Source organism: Nicotiana sylvestris, chromosome 1 (assembly GCF_000393655.2).
Source record: "Nicotiana sylvestris chromosome 1, ASM39365v2, whole genome shotgun sequence".
NCBI classification, from domain to species: Eukaryota; Viridiplantae; Streptophyta; class Magnoliopsida; order Solanales; family Solanaceae; genus Nicotiana; species Nicotiana sylvestris.
Genome location: NC_091057.1, coordinates 147,464,734 through 147,489,052, shown reverse-complemented (window position 1 = coordinate 147,489,052; position 24,319 = coordinate 147,464,734). Strand labels below are relative to the sequence as shown.

At 38.1% G+C, this 24,319-nt stretch overlaps 1 protein-coding gene across 1 annotated transcript; it reads right to left on the bottom strand.

Annotated features, from left to right (window-relative positions):
• Window positions 1-12,664: 12,664 nt before the first annotated feature.
• On the bottom strand, window positions 12,665-18,528 carry LOC104246477 (probable inactive leucine-rich repeat receptor-like protein kinase At3g03770). The gene is made up of 7 exons (XM_009802288.2): window positions 17,039-18,528; window positions 15,077-15,210; window positions 14,698-14,938; window positions 14,083-14,288; window positions 13,952-13,998; window positions 13,294-13,405; window positions 12,665-13,073 (listed from the first exon to the last, which is right to left on the bottom strand). Exons 1-7 carry the CDS (start codon window positions 18,387-18,389, stop codon window positions 12,828-12,830), a joined length of 2,337 nt encoding a protein of 778 aa, XP_009800590.1. The 5' UTR covers window positions 18,390-18,528; the 3' UTR covers window positions 12,665-12,827.
• Window positions 18,529-24,319: the final 5,791 nt, after the last annotated feature.

Here is a 24,319-nt window from a genome sequence, read left to right as displayed (position 1 = left end):
AAATATGGACCACTCGGTAAGCTGTAAGTATTGTTCGGGGGCTCCCGGACATGATACCGAGAAGTGTTGGAAGTTGAAACATGCAGTACAGAATCTTATTGACACCAACAAGATTGAGGTTCAGACACCAGAGGCACCCAACATCAATCAGAACCCGTTGCCGGCACACCACAAAACCCACATGATTGAGCTAGTGCACGAAGGAGGGGAGCTAAAGAAACCCTCACAAACAATGATGATGATCCGTGTCGGTTCAAAAGAAAAGTTAACCAGTGGAAAAGCGGTGGTATAGTTGGAAAAGGTGGATGACAAGCCAGTTATGGTGTTGGAAAGGGGTCCAATGAGGCAGATGTGCAGTTTGTGGGGCTGAAAGCAAAAATCAACAATTGAATGGCTACTCCTCTTCTTATACGAAGGGAGTCTTGGTAGTGGACTCTGATTTTCTTTCTTGTTGTCTGGATTATTCCAGGGTTGTAATCCAGATTTTTTTTCTTGTGCTCGCCGAAGTGTGAAACCTTGTTATCCCGTATTTTAATAAAGTGAAAGTTTTTTTTCTCATTCCTTATTTTGTTTTAATTTTTTTTTTCTTCTTATTTTCCTCTTCTGAACAGTTCTCTTTATACTGGCTCTAATGACATGGCATGCACGACGGATCTTCAACCTAGTCTAAAAAATCAATCTGATTTCGAACTTATAGTACAAGATTGTGATGATAAGTGGAAATACGATAAGGATGAAGCCTTCGAAGAAATTAACAGAGAGTTGAGCCAATTTGAAAAAAGAGCCCAACTCAAATGACACGGAAGCCGTCAATCTAGGGGATGCGGATGACATCAGGGAAGCTAAGATAAGCGTCCATATGGAACCAAACACCAGGGAAGAACTAATCAAAGCACTTACTGAATTCAAAACATTTTGCATGGTCATACGACGACATGCCAGGTTGAAGCACCAATCTAGTGGTTCAAAAATTGCCCACTGACCCGGCATTTCCCCCCGTCAAGCAAAATTGAAGAAGTTCAAAACCGACGTGAGTGTGAAGATCAAGGAAGAAGTAACCAAACAGCTGAATGCTAAGGTTATTCGGGTCGCTCGATATCCTGATTGGTTGGCTAATGCGGTGCCAGTGTGTTGATTATCGCAATCTAAACAGATCAAGCCCAATGACGCTTTGTGATCAACAAATATCTAAGGGAAATGCGTCGACATGGCTATCAATTCTGACGCAGTTAAGAGATATTATGTATGATTGTAATTGTTGTTTGTTTGTATTTAGCATTTATCAGAGAATGAAATGACGGAGGCAATTCTTTCTTCTATCCAAACACTTTAACCTTTGCTTCCCCTTTTGAGCCTTATTTATTCTTTCATACCCCTCTTTTGGAATCAGTAATGAAAATGAAAGAAAAAGAGAAGAAAAAAGTAATGATAATAAGAACAAAAGAAAAGTCACAAAAAAAAATGATAAAAAAAAACAAAGGAAATGGGAACTACGTTGGACCTGATTCCTCAAAGAAGGATATGTAGGCGCCTCACGGCTCGGTCATAGTGTAACAAAAAACAAAAATCCCCAAGCAAGAAAAACTGGGGCAGAAGTTGATTCCGAGAGTTGTAATGTTTTACCCATCAAAATTATTTTGAACCTCTTGTTACCCCTTTTCTTTTAACCATACACAAAAAATCATATTGATGTCCAAAAAAGACCTCCCGATCAGTATCCGAGAAGTGCTAAATCAATGCAAATGGAAGTCGGGAATAACACTTTGATCCCCAGCAAAGAAGAAGATCATAAGCTGGAAATGAATTGATAGCCGAAAGAATCCCTCAGCAGAGAGAGTCATATCGGCAGCACCCCAATCCCCAGCTGGGAAATAAAATGAGAGAGTCTTATTGGTGAAAACCTTCACAGGCACCATAAGGCGACGAAAGATGAGAAAGATAAAACGAGGAAGTCTTATTAACGAAAACCCCTCGAATGGCACTATGAGGTGAGAAGACAAGATTGGCGGAAAGAATCCGCATTTGGCAAAGAGTTGAGTGCCTGTTTATCCCCAGCAACATGAGGCCGTCCGAAAGGTTGATTGATACAAATAGACTGGGTTGATTAATTCGGAATGCGCGACATGATCGTTGGGATCGGTTATATCATTCAGATAAGTTCTCTTCTTTCCTTTTCCCAAGCATTTGTTCAGGAAAATTTCTTTTGTTTTTCTATTTTTGAAATCATCACTTTTTTATTTTTTTTGGTTTAAAGACTTTACCTCCCCGGCAGTTTGTTTTTGAAAAGGATTTTCAGAGCTTACTACCAGTTGCCAAAATGATGCAAAGCAAAATGCGAATAGGACAGGCCAAAGATAAGGCGATAAAGCGAAAAGAAGTTGGTCGCAAGACCAAATGTTGAATGGGTCTAGATCCCAAGGGGACTAAATTTCCAAGGGAAGTTGGAGAAAAACAGGAAAACAACAGTTGAGAAAATTGTGGATCTAATTCCAGGAGGGTCCCCAACAGATCATCAAGATGTAGGAGCATCCCCGACAGATTTTCGACCAAGTTCCAAGAGGGTCGGACAACACAGAGTGGGAAAAAAAAAGGAAAATTCATTCCCAGCAAAATAATCCCCAGCAAGTTTTGATAGCGTAATGAAGCACAAAGCGGGGAAGAGAGAAAGGAAAAAAACCATCCCCAGCAGGAGTGGCACGACCACTCACCATGTGTTAAAACTAACAAATTTTCTTTGATTTGAAGCAGGAAAAGGAAATCTTGTTAATAGCGAAAAAACATGCCACAAGGAAAAACACCAAAACTGGGGCAGAAAATTTTCTGCCATTTGTCGAAAATTTTCTCGGAGGAATGAGGAAATCAATTCAAGTCTTAAGAGATAGCAAGACAACATGATTCTAAGAAAAACAGTCGGAGGTAAGACAATTCCAAGTTCTTGAAGATGGGTTCATCCGCCCTCGAATAGGATATTTTGGGTTCATCCGCCCTCGAATAGGATATTTTGGGTTCATCCGCCCTCGAATAGGATATTTTGGGTTCATCCGCCCTCGAGTAGGATATTTTGGGTTCATCCGCCCTCGAGTAGGATATTTTGGGTTCATCCGCCCTCGAATAGGATATTTTGGGTTCATCCGCCCTCGAATAGGATATTTTGGGTTCATCCGCCCTCGAATAGGATATTTTGGGTTCATCCGCCCTCGAATAGGATATTTTGGGTTCATCCGCCCTCGAATAGGATATTTTGGGTTCATCCGCCCTCGAATAGGATATTTCGGGTTCATCCGCCCTCGAATAGGATATTTCGGGTTCATCCGCCCTCGAATAGGATATTTCGGGTTCATCCGCCCTCGAATAGGATATTTCGGGTTCATCCGCCCTCGAATAGGATATTTCGGGTTCATCCGCCCTCGAACAGGATATGTCGGGTTCATCCGCCCTCGAACAGGATATGTCGGGTTCATCCGCCCTCGAACAGGATATGTCGGGTTCATCCGCCCTCGAACAGGATATGTCGGGTTCATCCGCCCTCGAACAGGATATGTCGGGTTCATCCGCCCTCGAACAGGATATGTCGGGTTCATCCGCCCTCGAACAGGATATGTCGGGTTCATCCGCCCTCGAACAGGATATGTCGGGTTCATCCGCCCTCGAACAGGATATGTCGGGTTCATCCGCCCTCGAACAGGATATGTCGGGTTCATCCGCCCTCGAACAGGATATGTCGGGTTCATCCGCCCTCGAACAGGATATGTCGGGTTCATCCGCCCTCGAACAGGATATGTCGGGTTCATCCGCCCTCGAACAGGATATGTCGGGTTCATCCGCCCTCGAACAGGATATGTCGGGTTCATCCGCCCTCGAACAGGATATGTCCTAAGTTTGTTTTTTTACTCATAGGAGATGCATTTCCTCCTAAGTTTGTTTTTTTACCCATAGGAGATGCATTTCCTCCTAAGTTTGTTTTTTTATTACCCATAGGAGATGCATTTCCTCCTAAAGTTTATTTTACCCACAGGAGAGATATTTCCTCCTAAGTTTAGTTTTACCCATAGGAGAGACATTTCCTCCTAAGTTAGTATTGAAGTTGGGAGCCCGCCCATATAACAGAGGCATACATTTCTGTCCTTTCATTTCTGTTCTAGGTCGCCCACCAGTAAAATGTGGGAATACATTCATGTTCTAGGTCGCCCACCAGTAAAATGCGGGAATACTTTCTGTTCTAGGTCGCCCACCAGTATATTGCGGGAATACATTTCTGTCTTTTCATTTCATGTTCTAGGTCGCCCACCAGTATAATGCGGGAATACATTTCTGTCTTTTCATTTCATGTTCTAGGTCGCCCACCAGTATAATGCGGGAATACATTTCTGTCTTTTCATTTCATGTTCTAGGTCGCCCACCAGTATAATGCGGGAATACATTTCTGTCTTTTCATTTCATGTTCTAGGTCGCCCACCAGTATAATGCGGGAATACATTTCTGTCTTTTCATTTTTGTTCTTGGTCGCCCACCAGTATAATGCGGGAATACATTTTTGTTCTAGGTCGCCCACCAGTATAATGCGGGAATACATTTTCTGTCTTTTCATTTCTGTTCTAGGTCGCCCACCAGTATAATGCGGGCATACATTTCATATTTTTGCATTCAGGCATCCACCTGTATAATGAGAGGAATACTTTTGAGTCTTATACTGTAGATCTTGAAATCAGTAACCCATCGGAAGGTAACTACAACAGGAATCCCCAGCAGGAAACAATAAAAATCCCCAGCACCGGAAAGCAGAAGGTTGCAACAACAGGTCCCAACACAAGTTCAAGCGCATGAGTCAAAAGAAAGAAAAGACGAGTCTTGAAAGAAGCGGCCTGTGAACATTAAATTATGCCCAGCATAACAAATTTGATGAAGAAAAGCCGTATCCCCAGAAAAACCTCTGAAAGTTTAGTGGAGGGAGCCATATCCCAGCGGACCGAACAAGATAGTGAGGACTGGGATTCAGAAAAGCAAAAGGTCAATGCCATCCCCAGGTTTTCGGAAGAAAGAAGCGGCGGAAGAAACACAATCCGACAAGAAAGCAAGACAGCAAAGACAAGTTGAAAATAGATAAGATCTTGTGATCCATAGGCTAGCCTAGCTTCTAATTTTCTTGTTTTCTTTTGGATACGGTGTAATAAGGAGATCAGTAAGGCAGTGGTAACAGTATACAACAGCAGTAACAGCAGAACCACAGTTCCCCGGTAGTCCCAGCTACCAAAACTTCCCGAACTACATTAACCTGATTCCCCTTTGGCCAGGGATATGTAGGAAACCTTTGAAGCAAAGGTTCAGTTAAATCTTTTTCATCAAAAAAAAAATGCTTCACACGGAGTACTCGGATGGGCAAAAATCGCTCACTTTATCTTTGCACGAAAACCCTTCGTGTCTTCGGGCAAAGAGGGGCAGCTGTAAGCACGTGATTTTTGCCCTTTGAAAGAATTACTCCCAAAAATTCAAAATAAAATGATTTTCCTTGGTGTGCAATTTTTAGAATTTTTGTGACATTTTTGGATAATTATTTGGATTTGTTTGTGCATGTTTATTTGTTAAATTAATAAAAAATACAAAAATATGTCGCATTTTGCATGTAGGATTTAATTCTACAATTGTTAGTAATTAAGTTTGTCTAACAAAAAAAAAATGAAAGTCACAAAAATAGGAATATTTTGCATTGTTAGCATTTAATGTCAAATTATGCAATTTTGTTTTAATTGGTATTTAATTGTGTATGATAATTTTTGTTAGGAGTTTAATTAGTATTTTTGGAGTTAATTTAGTTTGTAGCTCAATTTAGAATTTTAGTTTTATCAAAAAGAAAAAAAAAGAAAAAAAAGAGGGCTACAAAACGTTAATATTTGAATTGAGTCTAATATAGTTATTTTGACTATTTAACCTTATTTTGTCGCAAAAGAAAAATTACAAAAAATATATATGTAAATTTTAGCTTATGTATTTCTCATAAACTTGAAAAAAAATACAAAAAAAGTACCTTATTTTTATACTTTATATAATTTCGAAATTTATAAAAAATATAGTTTTATTAATATTTTGTAGCCATTTTAAACTTAAAAAATATAGAAATAGTACTTTATATTTTTATCGTTGTATAATTTCGAAAATTATAAAAAAAAGAAAGAAATAGTTTTGTTTTAAATAGTCTTATTTGGTAGTATTTTGCTTACATAGGACTAAATGAATAACATCGTGTTTTTATTCTCGGGTCCGTGCAAAGAATAATATTTGGGTTTAAACTACCCGTTTTTAGGCCTAATTTTCGGACCTGACCCATAATAATCCGAATCCCACCGCGCATGGGGGACACAAGTCTTGGACCCCTACATACGTGGGGTCCATGTCCTTTGATATATGGACAAAGCATGGCATGAGGGAGGGAATTAAAAATTGAAAAGGCTGAAAATTGTTTAAAGGAAAAAGGGGGACAACACGTGAAGGGGATTGAATTTTCAAAGCAAAAGGTTGTTAAAAAGGGAAAGGGGGGACAGAACGTGAGATTGAAAGAATTTTAAAAGCCAACAATATTTTAAGAAAGGGGAAGGGGACCTACGTTTGAAAACAAAAGAAAAGAAAAGAGGGATACACATGCACGGACCAAAGGAAAAGAAAGAACAGTTTTGCAACTATTCATCTTCTTCTTCATTTTTGAAGAAGAAGAAACGACGTCGACCACCTCCAGCTGCTCCTCACGACCACTGTCATCGCAGCTGCTCCCCATCGCGTCGCCACCATGCAGCGAGCAGTGCTGCTGCTGCTGCTCCTTACGACCTGACGTTGCCGCTGCTCCTCGCGACCTGACGCTGCTGCTGCCCCGTCGACCATGGCAACATCGAGTCCAGCTGCTGCCGCTGCTGTCCCCCTCACGATCACCACCCTCGTCCCTCCATTTAATCCGCCATAGTCCAAACGTCCAGTTGTTGCTTCGTCCTTTTTCAATGTCCACAAACACTCCGTTCAAGTTTTAGGATTTTCTTTCAAGATTATTTAGTTCATTTTTATTTATTTTCTGTTATGGCTTTGGTTTTAAATGTTGTTCCTAATCTTGTTTTTTTTTATTATTATTCTATTTTTCGGATTATTGATTCTTTGTTTAAAGTGTTATTTTGTAATCTTGTTTTGTTCATTAGTTCTCCTTCTTCTTCAAGACCTTTTTATTTGGTGAAGATTTTTCTTCTGTTTGTTTGAGTGTGCGTTATAAGCTACATTCGATTTGAACAACTTCGTCGAATAGTTAGTTTATGACTGCTTTGTTTGGACGAATACAGCATGAATCACTTCGTTGTTATGTTTTGATGCTTGAATCATTTTGTGTGAATTTGACTTAAGGATTGGTTGTAGCTGTGTAGTGATTTGGTGTAGTTGTAAATCCGAGAGATTTAAATACATATTTCTAAGAGTGAGGGCAAGGCAATAATAATAGGGGATTTTTCAGGGGTATTTTTGGGTGTTAAAAGATTTAAAATGATTAGTGTTAGTAGCCTGCCAGTTAATATTCAGTGTATAATTAATGAATTATTTAATGAAAAGGGAATTAGTAGTGCAGAATACACCATGTCTGGTATCTTTAAGGGTGGAAAATCAGAAAATAAGCATGAGATTAATGATAAAAGTGTATAGATGCACATGAGAGGGAATATACAGGCTGAAAGTGAAAAGCTTTGAATAAATAATGTTTAGTTCTAGCCTATAAATAAGGGGAGTTGATATAGAGAAGGGGACTGGAAAAAAAAGGGATTGGGACTGGAATTTTGAGAGAAGAAAAATTTTCAGAACTTTAAAGTGAGAAATAAGCTAATTTTTCAGAATTAAAAGTCAGTCTTTGAGAGCTAAAAATTGAAAGTGAGGTCCTTTTCTTTACTACTGAAATCAGAACTTTGTTACTGCTTTCTGTGGATTGCGTTTAGTGCTATTGAATTTTTCAGTCAGGCTTTCCGGGATTTTTCAGTTTGGTTCTGACCATTGTTACACTGGTTATTGCTGGGTTTTGTTGATGTTATTTGCTGTGGGATTTTGTTGCTGAATCTGCTGTTGCTGTGTTATTACTGCTGCTGACTCCTCCTTCTTTTGTTCTTGTACTGCCATTTCCAGGTACACGTTTGTATACTCTCGGCTTGAAGAGAAATGAAATATTAATCAGGCTTTGTTCCTGTTGAATTCCTCCTGTTTAGATTCGTGTTTGAATAGAATTTTTTCTTTCTTTGTATAAAAATGTAGTTGACTAATTAATGAGTAATGGGGTTGCATATGTATAACTTCTTCATCTAATAATGTTAGTTTAAATTAATCAAATACTAGTTAATTTGTTTTGATATTATGGTGTGTCAATCTCATGTTCCAGTATTATTGAATTATAGAATATAGAATGATATCAATTTTTCTTTGTACAAACTCGATCGCAATTTTCCATTCACATTAGCCGTAAAATAATAACTAATAAGTTATGTTTTTTTTTAGCACGTAATTAATTGAGAAATTTTCTTTTATTTTTAGAGACAAACTTAATAGAAGAAATGTAGTCACTATAGGTTTATCCTTAAAAATAAGAATAAGATGAGCCTCGCCAAATAAAAATACAAAATTGTGGGGCGCTCAGTAAATACTTGTTTTAAATTGCTTAGACTTCGGGATGGACCGTTTAGCAAAATTCCACGGCCCTACCCAAAGTAGATGATACGCTAGTCGCTTTAGGCGCGCCTTTAATAATTTAATTTTCTTAAACTCGGGTGCACATTGATGTGACCCAAATCCAAATCTCAACGGAGTCAAAGTGTGTCGACGACCACGGGTACATTGATTGTAACGCGGTTCGAGATACATTTTCACAACGTTGCAATTCCTTGTAAAAAATAATAATAATAATTATGAAAGCGGTAAAAAGTTAAAATTTGCACATAAGTTCATATTTGTATTAAATCAGATAATCAAGCCGAATATAACAGTTGAGAGACCGTGCTAGAACCACGGAACTCGGGAATGCCTAACACCTTCTCCCGGGTTAACATAATTCCTTATCCGAATTTCTGGTACGCAGACTGTAATATGGAGTCATTCTTTTCCTCGATTCTGGATTAAAATTGGTGACTTGGGACACCCTATCTCCCAAGTGGTGACTCTGAAATAAACAAATAAATCCCCTTTCGATTGTCCTTTAATTGGAAAAAACTCCTTGTACCCTCTCGGGTATGTAAAAAGGAGGTGACAAGGACCTGCTGCTCCAACCATCCCATATATATATATCGTCCATCCTGGCACGGTCATCCCGCTGATAGTGTATAGCCACCCATCCTGGATCCCTAGGTATAGGCTGGGGACGGTGAAACTGGCGAAGCACACGCTCTATGGCATGATACTCAACCATATCGAAGAAGATCATCGGGACGAAGTTGCTCCAAAGCATTCAATCGACTGAGCAATAAAAGGGCAGTTGAGCTACCAACTCGTCGTTGTATGGCGTCCAGATGAGCTGCCAAATAATAACATAAAAGTGAGTATGCGCAACACAACTCAATTTAAACAAGTAAGCGTAGGTACATATCTATCTGTCCGTCCACCAGCATATCTAGACATCCCTGATAAGGGGGAGATTATGATGAGCATCGGTCCCTCGGTAGTTCCCACGCCGGAGAATCCACCTAGAAGTTAGAGGGAGAAACGGATAAGCCTCACCAGGCGCAAGTGCTGGTAGAGGTGGCTGCAACGGCGTGATCCGCTGCCAGGCCCAAACCTAAGATAAAAGGTTGATGTAAAATTTATGAGTCATTTCGACCATATAGAATTCGGAGAAATGAACAGAGTATTCGAAAATGTTGTCACCTGTAGGAGGGGCAGAAAACCACATATGTCCACCGCTGGGCCCATGCTCGCCCGGCACATGCTCCTATACAGGTATGCGAGAACAGCAGCACCCCAACTGTACTGGGGTAAACCATCCAACTCCTGAAGATGATGGAGAAAGCGCATACTCACTTTACTCCCCGAAGTGTTCGGGAACAAGACACACCCGAAAAGCAGGAGCAGCGCCAACTGCGTGTACCTCTCAATATGGAGATCCTCCGTCTCGCCGGTAATGTCTGGGTGCAAAAACGCCATATGATCTCTGATGGCTGACAAAGTAACGCGACTGCCCCCAACGTCACCCTGAGGTCTATAACCAGTAAAATGCATCATCATATCCAAAAATTGTGCACGCGTCATGGATTTAATGTACTGGGGCAGTGCTACGGCCTGTCCATCTACGCGCAGCCTGTACAAAACCTGAACATCCTCCAGCGTGATGGTGGCCTCTCCATTGGGCAAGTGAAAAGTGTGCATCTCCGGTCGCCACCGCTCTACCAAGGCCGTGATGAGAGACCAATCAAGCTGCATCTGTCCAAGCTCAAAAATCGTATAGAATCCCGTAGCCTGTAGGCGCGCGACTACGCGGGCATGGAAAGGATGCTCCCCGATGAACTCCCATAAATCGTCAGGTCTCCTGGGGTGGAGAGGCTGCATCGATAGCTGTCCCTCCCATACAAATGAGGACCTATGGTCGCCCTGCAACACTAGTAGCTGATCTTCGGCAGGTCCGGGATGCGCAGGCGGAGGAAAGTCCATGTCGTCTACTATAATTTAAATAAAATTAATTGTGTGTGTTAGCTTAATAAATTAAATAATTAATTATATTTAAAATTGGACTGATTAATTATGTATGGGTTTCAGGCTCGATATTTGAGGCCCGATAGCACCGAGTTATCCTTAATTATTATGCGTGTCAATTTCAACATTTTTAGAATTGTGTCTGTTAGCTTAATAAATTAAATAATTAATTATATTTACAATTGGACTGAATAATTATGTATGGGTTCCAGGCTCATTTTTTGAGGCCCGGTAGCACCAAGTTATCCTTAATTATTATGCGTGTCAATTTCAACATTTTTAGAATTGTGTCTGTTAGCTTAATGAATTAAATAATTAATTATATTTACAATTGGACTGAATAATTATGTATGGGTTTCAGGCTCGATTTTTGAGGCTCGGTAGCACCGAGTTATCCTTAATTATTATGCGTGTCAATTTTAACATTTTTAGAATTGTGTGTGCTAGCTTAATAAATTAAATAATTAATTATGTTTACAATTGGACAGAATAATTATGTATGAGTTCCAAGCTCGATATTTGAGTTAATTTTACAACATATAGGAATTTGTTACTTTTGTAAGTTTATTGTTATAATTAAATAATTAATTTTATAAAGTGTAATTGAATAGAATTTGCAGTTACTACATACTTAAACTATATAGACTCTACGTTAAAAGACTCTACATTTTACTACGCTAAAAGGCTCTATATTTTACAACACTAACATGCTCTATATTTTACTACAGTAAAAGACTCTATATTTTACTACGCTAAAAGGCTATTTATTTTATTACGCTAAAAGGTCACTATTACATATAAAAACAACTAACATAAAATACAAATATGAACAACAGACAAAATAAATAATATTAATTTTTTAACAATACAAATAATTTATCAAATTTTAACATTTTTTTTGTACCAAAGCTAATAAATCAATCCGGGTATAAATAAGATACAAATTTAAACACAAATATAACACAAATTAACATGGAAACACATTAAACAATACAAATATGCATGTACTATACGAGTTTCGACATAAACAAAATTGAAATACCTCGATTTAAGTTTTTTAAATTTGATTGAAATCGAATTTTTGCACCCGAAAGAAGGAAGGAAGAAGGGGCTATATTTTATTGAAGCTGTTCGCAGTATTATACTGCGTTTTAAGTAAAACGCAGTATAATACTGCGAACAACTTTAATAAAATATAGTTGGGTCCAGCATCTTAGTAAAACGCAGTATAGTACTGCGATTTATAAAAAAAAAATTTTTAAACAAAAACGCAGTACTATACTGCGAATTACTTTAACGGCAAAATTTCCGTTAAAGTAATTCGCAGTATAATACTGCGTTGTGCTCATTTATGTAATTTTTTTAAAAAGTAGTACAAATGTGTTTTTTGTCCAAAAAATGATTAAAAAGGTTTCGGACTCTTCTGGTCATGCCATGTCTACTAAGAAATTAAGTTTTAAAAGGGCCCCTTTTTCCTTTCTTACTTATGAGAAGTTAACATCTAGGCCTATGAATTAAATGAGTATAAAAAGTCAAAGTTTGAAATCTGCAACTAATGAAAGGTCATGAAACCAAAGAATTCACCTCCACATGATTCTTTGCATGAATTTAGCCCCTCTTTGAAAAGTAACATGCTATCTTCAAAGGAAAATTAGTCTTTAAAAAGGGGGAATAAAGTTAAGTTGGATGATATTCCACGCCCACAGGAAGGACCAGCTGGTCCATTTGTAGCTTACTTTAATAACATTGCCATATCAACTATTTAAAGCCTTGCTAATCAATGTGTGTGAGAAATAATGGAGGACTAGAACAGTTAACACATAATATGGGAAGCTATTTAATTTTATGGACACTTTATTAGTAGTAGAGGTGGTGCCTCCTTTTCTAAGATGTCCTATTCACTGGATTAGGATTCTAAAAATTCAGTTACACTTAAAAAATTCTCCACATAATCTTTTGCAAACAAACAAAGCATCATATGTTGGCTCAAAAGTCAAATGTAGATTAAGAGTTCCTCATGGCCATCAATGATGAGAAGTGCTGCAACAGAGACTGCTAAAGATATGAAACTAATTATCCTAGTATAATGTTACATTTTTTACAAGAAAAACTCCGTTTTGATCATTGGACATTTGCACTACTACTTACACATGACCAGGGGACTCCTGGTTGCCATAGGTGTCTCTATTCCAAGGATCTTGGACCTGAGCTGAAAACTGCAAGTTCCAGATCAAGTCTTCCACAGATGGACGTTCTGATGGTTCGTCTGAAAGACATCTTACGCATAGCTCGATTAATGTCCTAAGCGAACCATCTGAACATTCCTTTTGAACAGCTGGATCGATGATGTTCCTCCGGGCTATTTCATCAGCTGTTAAGCTAACTTTTAGCTGCAACAAGAACCAAGAAAAGGTTTGAATATTTAGTGCGTTAACTTGATGGCATGAATTTGTGCTCATGGAGTCTATGCACCCTGTCCAATTCAACCATTGGGTGAGAGGCGTCCCACATAACATAGGGTCATCTCTCGCATGGTAGAACCAGTCAAGTGCATGTACCATATCAGTGAAGAATTTCTCATAAATGGGAGATGTCATGAGTGATACTTACAATGTCTTTAGAGACATCTATATCGTTTTTTGTATCAATTGTCCTTCCAATGATGATTTCAAGTAAGATTACTCCAAAGTCGTACACATCATTTTTCTCCTCGTTTATCAACCTGCATCCAGGAAGATACTAATTAGTGAAGGAATTCATTAACACGAAGAAACTCCAGTTTTTCGTTCTTGAGGTCAGCAGAGGAAGATAACAAGAAAAGGTCTTGCTCTTTCAACAGGGGAAAAAAGGAAATTGAGACAGTTTAGTGCCAATATAAGAAATGGAATGAAGAAATAAATCAAATTGTGAGGCACGAAATGACATTAACTATTAGGCAAGCTACTTGCTGCTCCTAAAAAGAGAAGTGTACTATCTAGGAATAGTCCAAGTCTGTGGCCCTATACATGATCTTCAAGAATCGTAACTAGTAAAAAGAATGATGCTATATTGGTGCCTACCCCAAAAGCAGGGCTGGAGATGTGGTGTCTGGAATTGGTCAACGCCATACGGCAATAAACGTTGACTCCCTAAAACCTTTTTAAACCAATTTGCATTTAGAAGTGTAACAAAGACTAGTTTCCAATAAGTGCATCTGAAATTGAACCAAAAAAGAGGATCAATGAAGACCTAAAATGTAGCAGTAGTAGCTGAGAATGAAATCATTTACCTTTGCCCATCATTTCCCTTTGATCCACTGGAAGACAATCTGGTATCCTAAGAACAGTTGCAATAACAAAATGATGAATGTTCAAGAATAAAATAAACAATAAAGATCGTAGAGAAAAGAGTATTGAGTACCATTTTCCTATTCTCAATTAACAAAGGCAGATTGTATTTGCTAATCTTTACATGGAGATTCTGATCCAGTAAGACGTCTGTTATCTTCAATTGATTGGAGAATATCCCTGGTACTATTCCGGTATGTAGGAACTGAATTCCCTTTGCTATCCCTAGTGCAGCTCCCATCCTTTGTGTCCAAGTAAACTTTTGAGCTGAATTTGCTTCTACAAAACCAAGGGTTTGCAGAAAAATCCAGAATAAGAATTCAGAACAACTGTCTTAAAGCCAACACGTGTCTACATTCAAGCATCTGGTGAAGGAGAAATCCTGAGTTGTCTAATGTAGGAGAAGGTGATCAAAAGCATCGGTACGCATTTGTCCTGATTGAGGATAATCTGGTTACATGTATCAAAACAATATGGAAGGGATTGTTGCAAAATTTCAAAGATGCTTGTTAGTTATAACATCTATCTTAGGCTTTCAATGTACCAGAAGTCATTTCCTTTGACTTTGTAAATGTAATATGCTGGAAATAGTCAACTAGTTAAAAAGAAATGCTCAATTATCGATTGTTGTAGTTGTTATGCCAAATGATAAACTTGCGAATCAGATGAAATTTTCTAGACTAGATACCTGATATGACCCCCCGCAGAGTCCCATTTGGCACAAATTCAAAGACTATGCATATTCGGCTAACACTTGAGTCATCTTGATAGCAGTCAAAGCAGTGTCCAATAGTACTAACTAAATGGCAGTATCTGATCTTTGAAATACGCCCTAGTTGATGAGTATAGGACTGGACGTTATGCCTCTTCCTCATTTTTATGCTTCTAATAGCAACCGCAGTGCCATCGGTGAGCCGTCCTTTGTAGATCTTTCATCCAGAATACAAAAGAAACACAATAAGCATTCACCATAGCTATAAGAATTGAGGAAGGAACTACAAACCAGTGCACAGGTATACCAACATTTTACAAATTGTCTTTTAAGTATTTGGTAAAGAAATGCATACCTGCCCATTAGAACCTGCACCGATTAGATTTGATATATCAAAGTTATTAGTGGCCTCCCGAAGCTCATCCAAGACAAACGTTCGATAAGGAGGGGCCCCGAGCAGTCCCAACTTCCTTGTTTCAGAAATATACCCTGTCAAGAATCAAAGGTTAGAAGAACAGAATTTCTTCCAATAACACAGGATTGGACAATTCCCTGAACCAAATTGATATGTTCAATCTAGAGAAACTTTCAGAAATCACTATATTTTAGTGGTTATTAGCTAGTTGTAGCTACCATTTATTATATTACTTCCTATAACTATGTTTTCAGATTTTTTAGAGTGTATTCGATGTATTTAAGCTATTGTATTAATGAATATAGTAGCATTTCTAGGCGTGAATCAGGGGATTACAGCTAGACAGATTTTTGTATTCGAGTGTATTCGACTGTATTCATGACGTGAAACATGAGATTACAGCTGGACAAATTATTGTATTCGACTGTATTCACGGCGTGAAATGGGGGATTACTGTTTTTAAACGGAAAATGAATCAGTTAACATTATAGACTCCTAATATAACTCAACAAACTCAATTATAACACACAAATTTTGGATTTCCAATTATAAAAAAGATTCTCAACCGAAAAATACCCCAAAAACATAGCAATCTTCAGAGAAATTATATAATACATCTGAATACATAAATTATATTAATTAAAAAAAAATATATGAATACATTCATGGAATATAACGAGACAGTTAATACAATGAAATACATAACAGCGGGATACATTAAAATACAATGAAAAAAAAGACAACGAATACAATGAAATACATAGAATACAGCGAGATACATTAAAATACAATTAAAAAAAGACAATGAATACAATGAAGTACAACGAGATATATTGAAATATATTAATAGAAAATTCAAGTTGCTCAACCCCCAACTCCGTCGTATTTGTTCAAGAACAACTCTAATGTCATCTCGTTAAAGCCGCATCAGTATCCAGTCCTCGCTCGCCGTCACCATTGCCTCCGGTTGCCGACGATTAGCACGTAATTACCGGATTGAAGACAAAGCATGTGATGAAGGGGAGAAGAAGAAATTTAGAAGCCGCTCTAATAGATTGCCTCCATCGACGGATTCTTCTCCATCTTCGGAGGATAAGTCGTGTTCTCCGCCGCTTATCAAAAGTAGAAGCAACAGAAGCCGAAGTCCAGTGCCTTCATCTTCAGCCTTGATCCGGCGGAGGAGAAGACATCGGGAAGTAAAGAGAGAAAGAGGGAGAATAGATATGGGGTAAGGGATAGGAGAAATTTGAGGGGATATGAGAGAGAAAAATAATACAAAGCTTATTTTATGGCTTAAGGGTAGGAGTTCAGCCTTGATCCGGCGGAGGAGAAGACATCGGGAAGTAAAGAGAGAAAGAGGGAGAATAGATATGGGGTAAGGGATAGGAGAAATTTGAGGGGATATGAGAGAGAAAAATAATACAAAGCTTATTTTATGGCTTAAGGGTAGGAGGTGACCATAAATAGATATTTGGCTATAAAAAATCAAAAGGTAGCTATGGAAAATAATTTTTTAAAAGGGTATTTATTTAAAATAAATAAGGTATCAACCTTTGGTATAGGAGGTAACTAATCCTTCAATCTATATGTTAATGTTGGGCTAAAACGGTCCAATCATACTCTTAACGTGTTGTTGATATTGTCCGCTTTGGGTCAAGCCCACATGGTTTTCCTCAAAAGGCCTCACACCATTAAGAGATCCTTACACCTTATATGTAGGCTCCCAATCTTTTCAGCTACCAATGTGGGACTTTGTTCGCATACCCAACAGTTAAGAAAATACTTTTGGGGAATAATGCTTTTCAAGTACATTGACAGAACATTAGATTTACAATTTCCAGGATCTACAAAATTTCACAAGCTGAAATCATAAACATAAAATGAGTGAGAGAAAGAGCTTACTTGCATCATTAAGCAGCTTAAGAGTGTGAGCAGGAGAGACCTTTTCAAGTATCAGTTTTGTTTGAGGGGTTTTGCTAGCTTTCTTCTTGGCATACTCTCTTCTAACAACCACGAAAGCCAAACCGATAATTGCTATTCCTCCAACAAATCCTCCTACCATACTTGATGCAAGAACAGCTTTACCATTTCCCCCTTTGACCTTTTCCTTATGAGGCTCAATACTAACAGCCAAAGCTTCATTATGGCAAAATGAAAAAGGATGCTGCCATTCCTCTCTATTCCACAAACAATTCCCAGAAAACAAAACAACCTTAGAACCAGAACTAGGATGCAAGCAAGCAGGCAACTCCCCTGTCAAGTAATTCGACGACAGATTCACAAAAGAAAGCTCTTGACTGCATGTCATATTCTTTAGAAGCTTCCCAGTTAATTTGTTTCCAGAAATATCCAAATAGCTGAGTGATGGCAATGACAAAATTGATGGTAAAAAAGGTCCAACAAGCTCATTGAAAGAAATATCCAGTTTCTTTAACTGATAACAGGAACTCAATTCTTTTGGTAGCCCTAAACTGAACTTGTTCTTCCTAAGTACCAAAGAAGCTAACTTTTTTGGAGGAGTAGGGAAATTGGGTCCAAGATTGTTACTTTCCAAATCAAGAACTTGTAAATTTGACAGATTTTGAAAGTTTGGAACTTGCCCAGAAAAATTATTAGCAGAAAGAGAAAGGATTCTTAGGGTTTGTAAATTGGACAAAGAATTAGGCAATGAACCATAAAATGAATTGTTCTTGAAACTCAAAACAGACAAAGAAGGAAGTGAACCTACCCAATCAGGAACTTGACCAGTGAACTTATTATCATCCAAAATAAGTGTTTGAAGACTCTTCAAATATGAAATCTCTCCTGGAATTTCACCATAAAAGAAGTTTGAGCTAATGTTGACAATTTCCAAAGAAGATAATAAGCCAATATTTTTAGGTAAAGTTCCTCTCAAACCCAAAGAAACTAAAGAAAGAACCTTTAAATTAGGCAAAAGAGCAAGATTAAAGAAAAGGGTGTCTGTAGAAAAGCCCTGAGGTAAATTAGGAAACCAGTTGTAACCAGAAACATGAAGTTGTGTTATGTTATCATCATAGCAAACAAGTGTTAAAGCAGTGTTTGGCTCACTGTTGCAAAAATCAGTGTTGTCACTCCAGCTACTCAAATCTTGTGGGAAGTTCAACAGCTGCTTGATTTTCTCTATGGCTTCGTACTGTGAAGATTCCAAGAACTCATCTGAATAGTTGAACTGAAGAAACACCATTAATACCAGAAGCCACAATAAACACTGCATTGAATTTGCAATTCCCATACCAAATTTTGCTGATTCTTTTCAGGAACTAAAGTTTTTATATTTCAAGAAATGGTGGGGTTGAAGAAGTTGCATGTATTTTTAAAGATTACACTCACTACAGAGTAAAGTGGTACATTTCTTGATAATCAATATCGGATACCATGAACTAAATTTGCTCTGTAAGCACGTTTATGTGTAGTAAAATATGGTTTTCTTTGTGTCTTTCCTAAGGTTTTGTTTATACTTTCTAGGATGGTAACAAATACATACAGCTGTTAGCTGTACACTAGCGTATTAGGAATTAATCACATTCATGAACGATATTTAGTACTATACAAGTTTTTCTTTTAATTTTTATGATCTATGTACAGAAATTATTTGTTAGGTGCATAGACCATTCACAAGAGTTTAGGTTGCTATGTTATATTATACCGGACCACGTTACTTTAATATGATTTAAGCAATAAATTAAAGTAAAATAAATCTTTGATTAATTACTCCTTCTGTCCAATTTAAGTAATTATTTTGTGGTCCATAGACTTTTTTAAATATCAAGAAAGAATTAACTTATTGTTTTCAAAGTTGTCTTTAGAATAAAGAGCCTACAAGTATTTGTCGTATTTCCAATAAACAAATTAAGAATAATATAATCAATTATATTGTTAATTAATGTTAAAAAGTGAGTTTTTAATATGTGTGAAAACAACTTTAAAATCACTTAAAGTGGATCGGAGGGAGTACTGTTAAGTAATAAAAGCATATGTAGAAGACACATATTGTGTTACTATTGATTTAATATAAACAATGAGTAATAGTAAGTCTTTTTAATAAAACTATCACCTGTTTAAGTTAATTATCACGTTTAAAATTTTATCGCATTACTTTCTATGATAAAATTGATATTTAGGAAGCTAAAATAATTTATTTTATTGCGTAGGAACTAATCACATTCATGAACGATATTTAGTACTGAAGTATTTTTTTACTTTGTATGATCTATGTACAGAAAATTTGTTAGGTGCATAGACCATTCACAATAGGAACGTTGCTAAATTTCATACGAAGCAATAAATTGAAGTAAAATTATACATTTATTAACTACTATTAAATAATAAAAGTATATGTACAAGTACAAGACACGTGTTAGCATTGCATTACACTGCAAGAACCATAGAATTTAACATTTGAAAAAGGTGAAGTCTGATTTTATATCGAAAATTAAATATTATATGACCCTTATATTTCGACGTTGGGAGGTGAAGAGTGTTAATTTAGCTTATCTCTCAACTGAAAAGTCGGTACTTATTGGGACAAAACCTGTCTGATCAATAGAATTAAATTACAGAAATGTATAATAAAGTGCTATAAATAATTTCTAAATTAACGAAAATATATAGTTGACCTCGTGAAGCGTAGGCAATGCGAACACAATTTTCAAGACAAACGGAATAAGCTGTGACAAAATATAATGTGTCCCACAAATTAAATTCACAAGTTTTCTTACCAAAGAAATTTTGTCCTTTCTTCTAAATCTTACATGCTTTATTTTTAGTAAAATTGAAGGGAAAAATACTTTAAAATTCTATCAAAGTTTCTTGTTTACTTTATAATAAAGATTATTGTTATTTATTTAGACAAGAAGTTTAAGCCTATGAAAGGAAAGCAATAAAAAGAAAGAAAGCCTTCTTAATTCATTATAACTATTTTAAGATAACTGCAGCAGAAGCAGTACGTTGAGATCTGTTAGTTCATCAGCGCAAAGACCAAAGATGAGGTTTGTTAAAAGGGAATATCAGACAATAATATTTTGATAACCATATCAGACAGTAATTAATCCAAAATTACTCAGAAGCAGCACTTATAACTAAAACACCCAAGTGGGTATCTTCAGCCTATGCACACAACCCAAGATTACTTTTAATGTATAAAGCATAATATTAGGGGGGAAACATGGTCAAAGATCACTTTTAGCCCGCGACAGAAATTATGTATATTCGATAATCTCAAAAGCATATACTAAAATTTATACTCCCTCCGTCTTTTATTACTAGTCTGGTTATTAAAAATAGTTGTCTCAAATTATTTGTCATTTTAGAAGTTCAAGACAACATTGATTGTTTTTTTCCTTTTTTACCCTTAGTAATAATTGTTTTTGAAGATAGAGATAGCGTATAAATAGATAAATATTCAATGAAGAGAGATTATATCTTAAGACATAAATAACGGCAGGATAGTCTATTCTTTTTCCTAATTAATATTTCTTAAAGGCGTGTAAAAGAGAAACACGACACATAATATGAGACGAAGGGATACCCATCCGTTTCAATTTAGATGAGGTAGTTTGACTTGGCACAAAGTTTAAGAAAGAGAATAAGACTTTTGAAACATGTGATCCTAAAAGTTTAAGGGGTAAAAGCTTTATAGGGTCACAATATTTGTATAACTATAAAAACTTCTCATTAAGGATAAAGTGGGTAAACTGAAAAGTTCAAAGTGAAATTATTTCTAAATATAGAAACATGTAATTCTTTTTGACGGACTAATAAGAAAAGTGTGTCATGTAAATGTGTCAAATGGGCCGAGTCGACCCACGAACCGGCCCACATAACCCATTAAAATTGACCCCTTAATCGGCCCATGACCCACAAAAACCCTAACCGGACCAACCCATTAAGTTAAGGGGCCTGAGCCGGGCTATAATATTTTGATCCACTGAATCGGATCGGACCCGAACCGGTAGCTGACCCATGGGCCAACTGGCCTGGACCAGCTCATATATATATTCAAACAAGTGGTAAAAAGTTGAATCCAAACATTGAAGATAGAATATAGTACCACATACTATGAGGCGTCTTGTCGAAATAGGCGAAATCCATATATTTTAGACTATTGGTTATAGAAATAGTCGAATTCCATTGTCCCTAAAAAAAGTAAACCGAATCAGCTCGGTTAAGGACCCACGGGTCAAGAGCCAACGGGTTCGGATCGGGGTCGGGTCGACCCATTTTGCAGGTCTAATGTCATAAATGGAGGAGCATTAAAATGTACAGTACAAAATATTTCCTGCCCAATTTGCTTTTCAGAAATCACATCATACAATTTTTCCGAAATAAAAAATGAGCCTATCACCAAAAGGGAGTCCTATTATAGTGGCCATGTCACATTTTTTGTCATTAACCGGGAAAAAGCACATTAGGAAAGTGACTTTACAAAAGGAAATCTCGAACAAGAACAAAATTTACATCACCAAAACTGTTTCAGTTTAGGTGTTGTCCCGAAAAGCAAAGGGACTTTCCTTTTTTCCTTATTAAGTTTTTTTTTCTTCGAAAACGACCTTTCTGAAAAAAAATCAGCAATTGGAAAATACGTATGGTCTGTAATAAAAATAGATTCTTCTCGGTTTTAATCTAATAGGGTAGTACTTTTTCTGTTTTTAGCTACTTAACTATTTTCTTAAATGGCAGTTGTTTGACTCAAAAGACATTAATTTTTTTTAACAAATTAATCAAAGATGAAGGGGTAAATCTTAGCTGAATATAATAATCTCTAAAAAGAATAATAGATAGAGAGAAGATGGTCATTCAGTTTCCTCCTTTTTCAATAATAATAATCTCCTCCTTTTATACTAAGAGAGAAACTCTTTTAAATTGTAAAAGACAAAACACAAGGAATATTCAACGGAAAATTCCTAATGTCCCCTAATGGGCTTACACTATTACAAGGGTCGTACGGTTTCTTCTTTGCCTTAAGGTCGTCTCCCTCGGGACGTCGACTCAAAGAGACCATGTCGTTTGTCGTACTCGTCGTTGGTCGTGGTTGGTCAAATTTGGACCCATACAGTTAGTCCCTCCGCTTGTCGGAGTTGCAACCGGGTACGTCCTCGATGAGCGGACTTCATGCATTCTTGTGGAGAAACTTGATCTGCTAAAACGTTACGACGTGGCCAACGAAGGGCAGTCAGCGTGTTCAGCAAGACATCAAGTGATACACCTTACCGGAAAATGATGCCAGCTTCACATGCGTCATCATCACGCAGGTTTTCGAGGCAGGAATAGACGGCTTGATGCTTCGATTCTTGCACTCCTTTGTGACCTGCCACCTCAATTCTGGCGCCACCCAACCCTATAAATAGGTGAAAGGTTTGATTTTTCGAAAAACTTTAGCCACTTCACTCTTGATAACTTCTTTCACTCTTCCTAATTTGCTCTCATATCCTTTTGTTTCTTCTTACTTCTTCGTTCGAAACTTCTTCTTCCTTCTTTCTTCGGTGTTGATATTCCTTTGAACGATATTATGCCGAGGTCTCGTCGTTCTCGTGAAGAGGTTCCTGAAGCCACCCCGTTGTCCACGGCGCCCCCTTCTGGCAGCGAAGATACGGTGGTAGAAGAGGGTGGCAGCCTTCCTATGGTGGAGGAGTTACTACCGAGGCACCCCTCATCCCGGATTGACTTCCTCAAAGATCCCCCTCCTACTCTGGACCCCATATTTTCTGAGACGGAGCAGGTTCATATCGATGCTCTTCGTGTAAAGTATGGTATTCCCGCTCATGTAGAAATGGTTCCGGTAGAGAGAGATTACGTGGATGTCCACATACCTAGGTACTGCGCTTTCTATGAGTACCCTTTTATGATCGGTTATACTCTTCCTCTCTTCCCCTTAGCAGAAGAATTCTGTAGGTTCTACCAAGTTTGTCCAGCACAACTTTCGCCATATACGCTCAAGGTACTTCTGTTGCTAACCAAGTATGCAGAGTTAACAGAGTGTAACGTATATGTCCACCACCTTTTGCACCTATTTATGCCCGGCTTCCACATGGGTACCATGGTGCATTTGAGACTTCGTGGCACGAAGGGGTTGGTGGTCAGGACAGATGACCGGGCAAGCCGCAAGTTTTGCAACAAGTACTTTTTTGTCAAGACCGAACATGTCATTTCTGATTCCGCCAGGTTCCTGGAGCAATGGAATGAGACTTGTAAGTGCCACCGCTCGTTTTACTCTTCCTTTGTCTGTATTCATTTTAAAGTTTATTTGTTTCCTATTCGCAGCTCTGGGACGTTCGCCTCGCTCTATTGCGGATATCAAGGGTTGGGTAGGCCGTCTGTTGCCTCATGCAGTAGAGACTCGTGATTGGTCTACCTTCGTGAAGCGTTACGGCCCTAGAGTCACTTCTGGTAAATACTTTCCTTACCACTTCGTTGGCCGTACGACCTCATTTATTAATATGACCCTTCATGATGACAGGTCGTGGAGCTTTCAGGCGGAGGGCGCCAATCCCTGCGTTTCGACAAGCTATTGTTGTCGCAGACGCACAATTTGTTTTGAATGAGTCTGTTCGAAAGGGCCATCCTCAACCTATTCAATTAGAGGTCCCTCTCGAGTCGTGGTTGTGAGGGAGGAGGCTTCTTCAGTACCGGCTTCACATCCCTTGGACGAGTCCTCTAACGGGGATGAGCCGCTATCGAGAAAAAAAAGAAGGATAGAGCTTGGTAAGGGCGTGGCCATGGATGCTGACAGAAGCAGGACGTCGCAGACGGCACCCGTGCCCACTTTCATGGCTGATGCCATCTTGTCGGGGAGGTCTCCCCAAGTGGAAGGAACTTACCCAAGAGCCGGCTCGGTGCGCTCAGCTGAGGGCGGTGCATCATCCGATGTTGGAGGTCGTCGTGTTTAGGGTGGCGGCTCAGGCTCAGATGTCGACCCAGAGGATGTCAATGAGTTCGTGGGTCGCCATACTCATGTGGAGATCAGAACGGAAAGGTCTGATCGTCACATAATCGTTCCGGGGGACTACAACTTGCTGCTGAGCTACGAGCAAGTGGCATCTGCTCTAGCTCCTTTATGTGCTGCCCCTGAGAACGAGGTGCTTAGGGCAATGAGCAACGTGGAGTTGTCTCAAAAGGTCGCCGGTATGGCTTTGCAGGTAGGTGTCTTTCCTCCCCTTTTCGTTG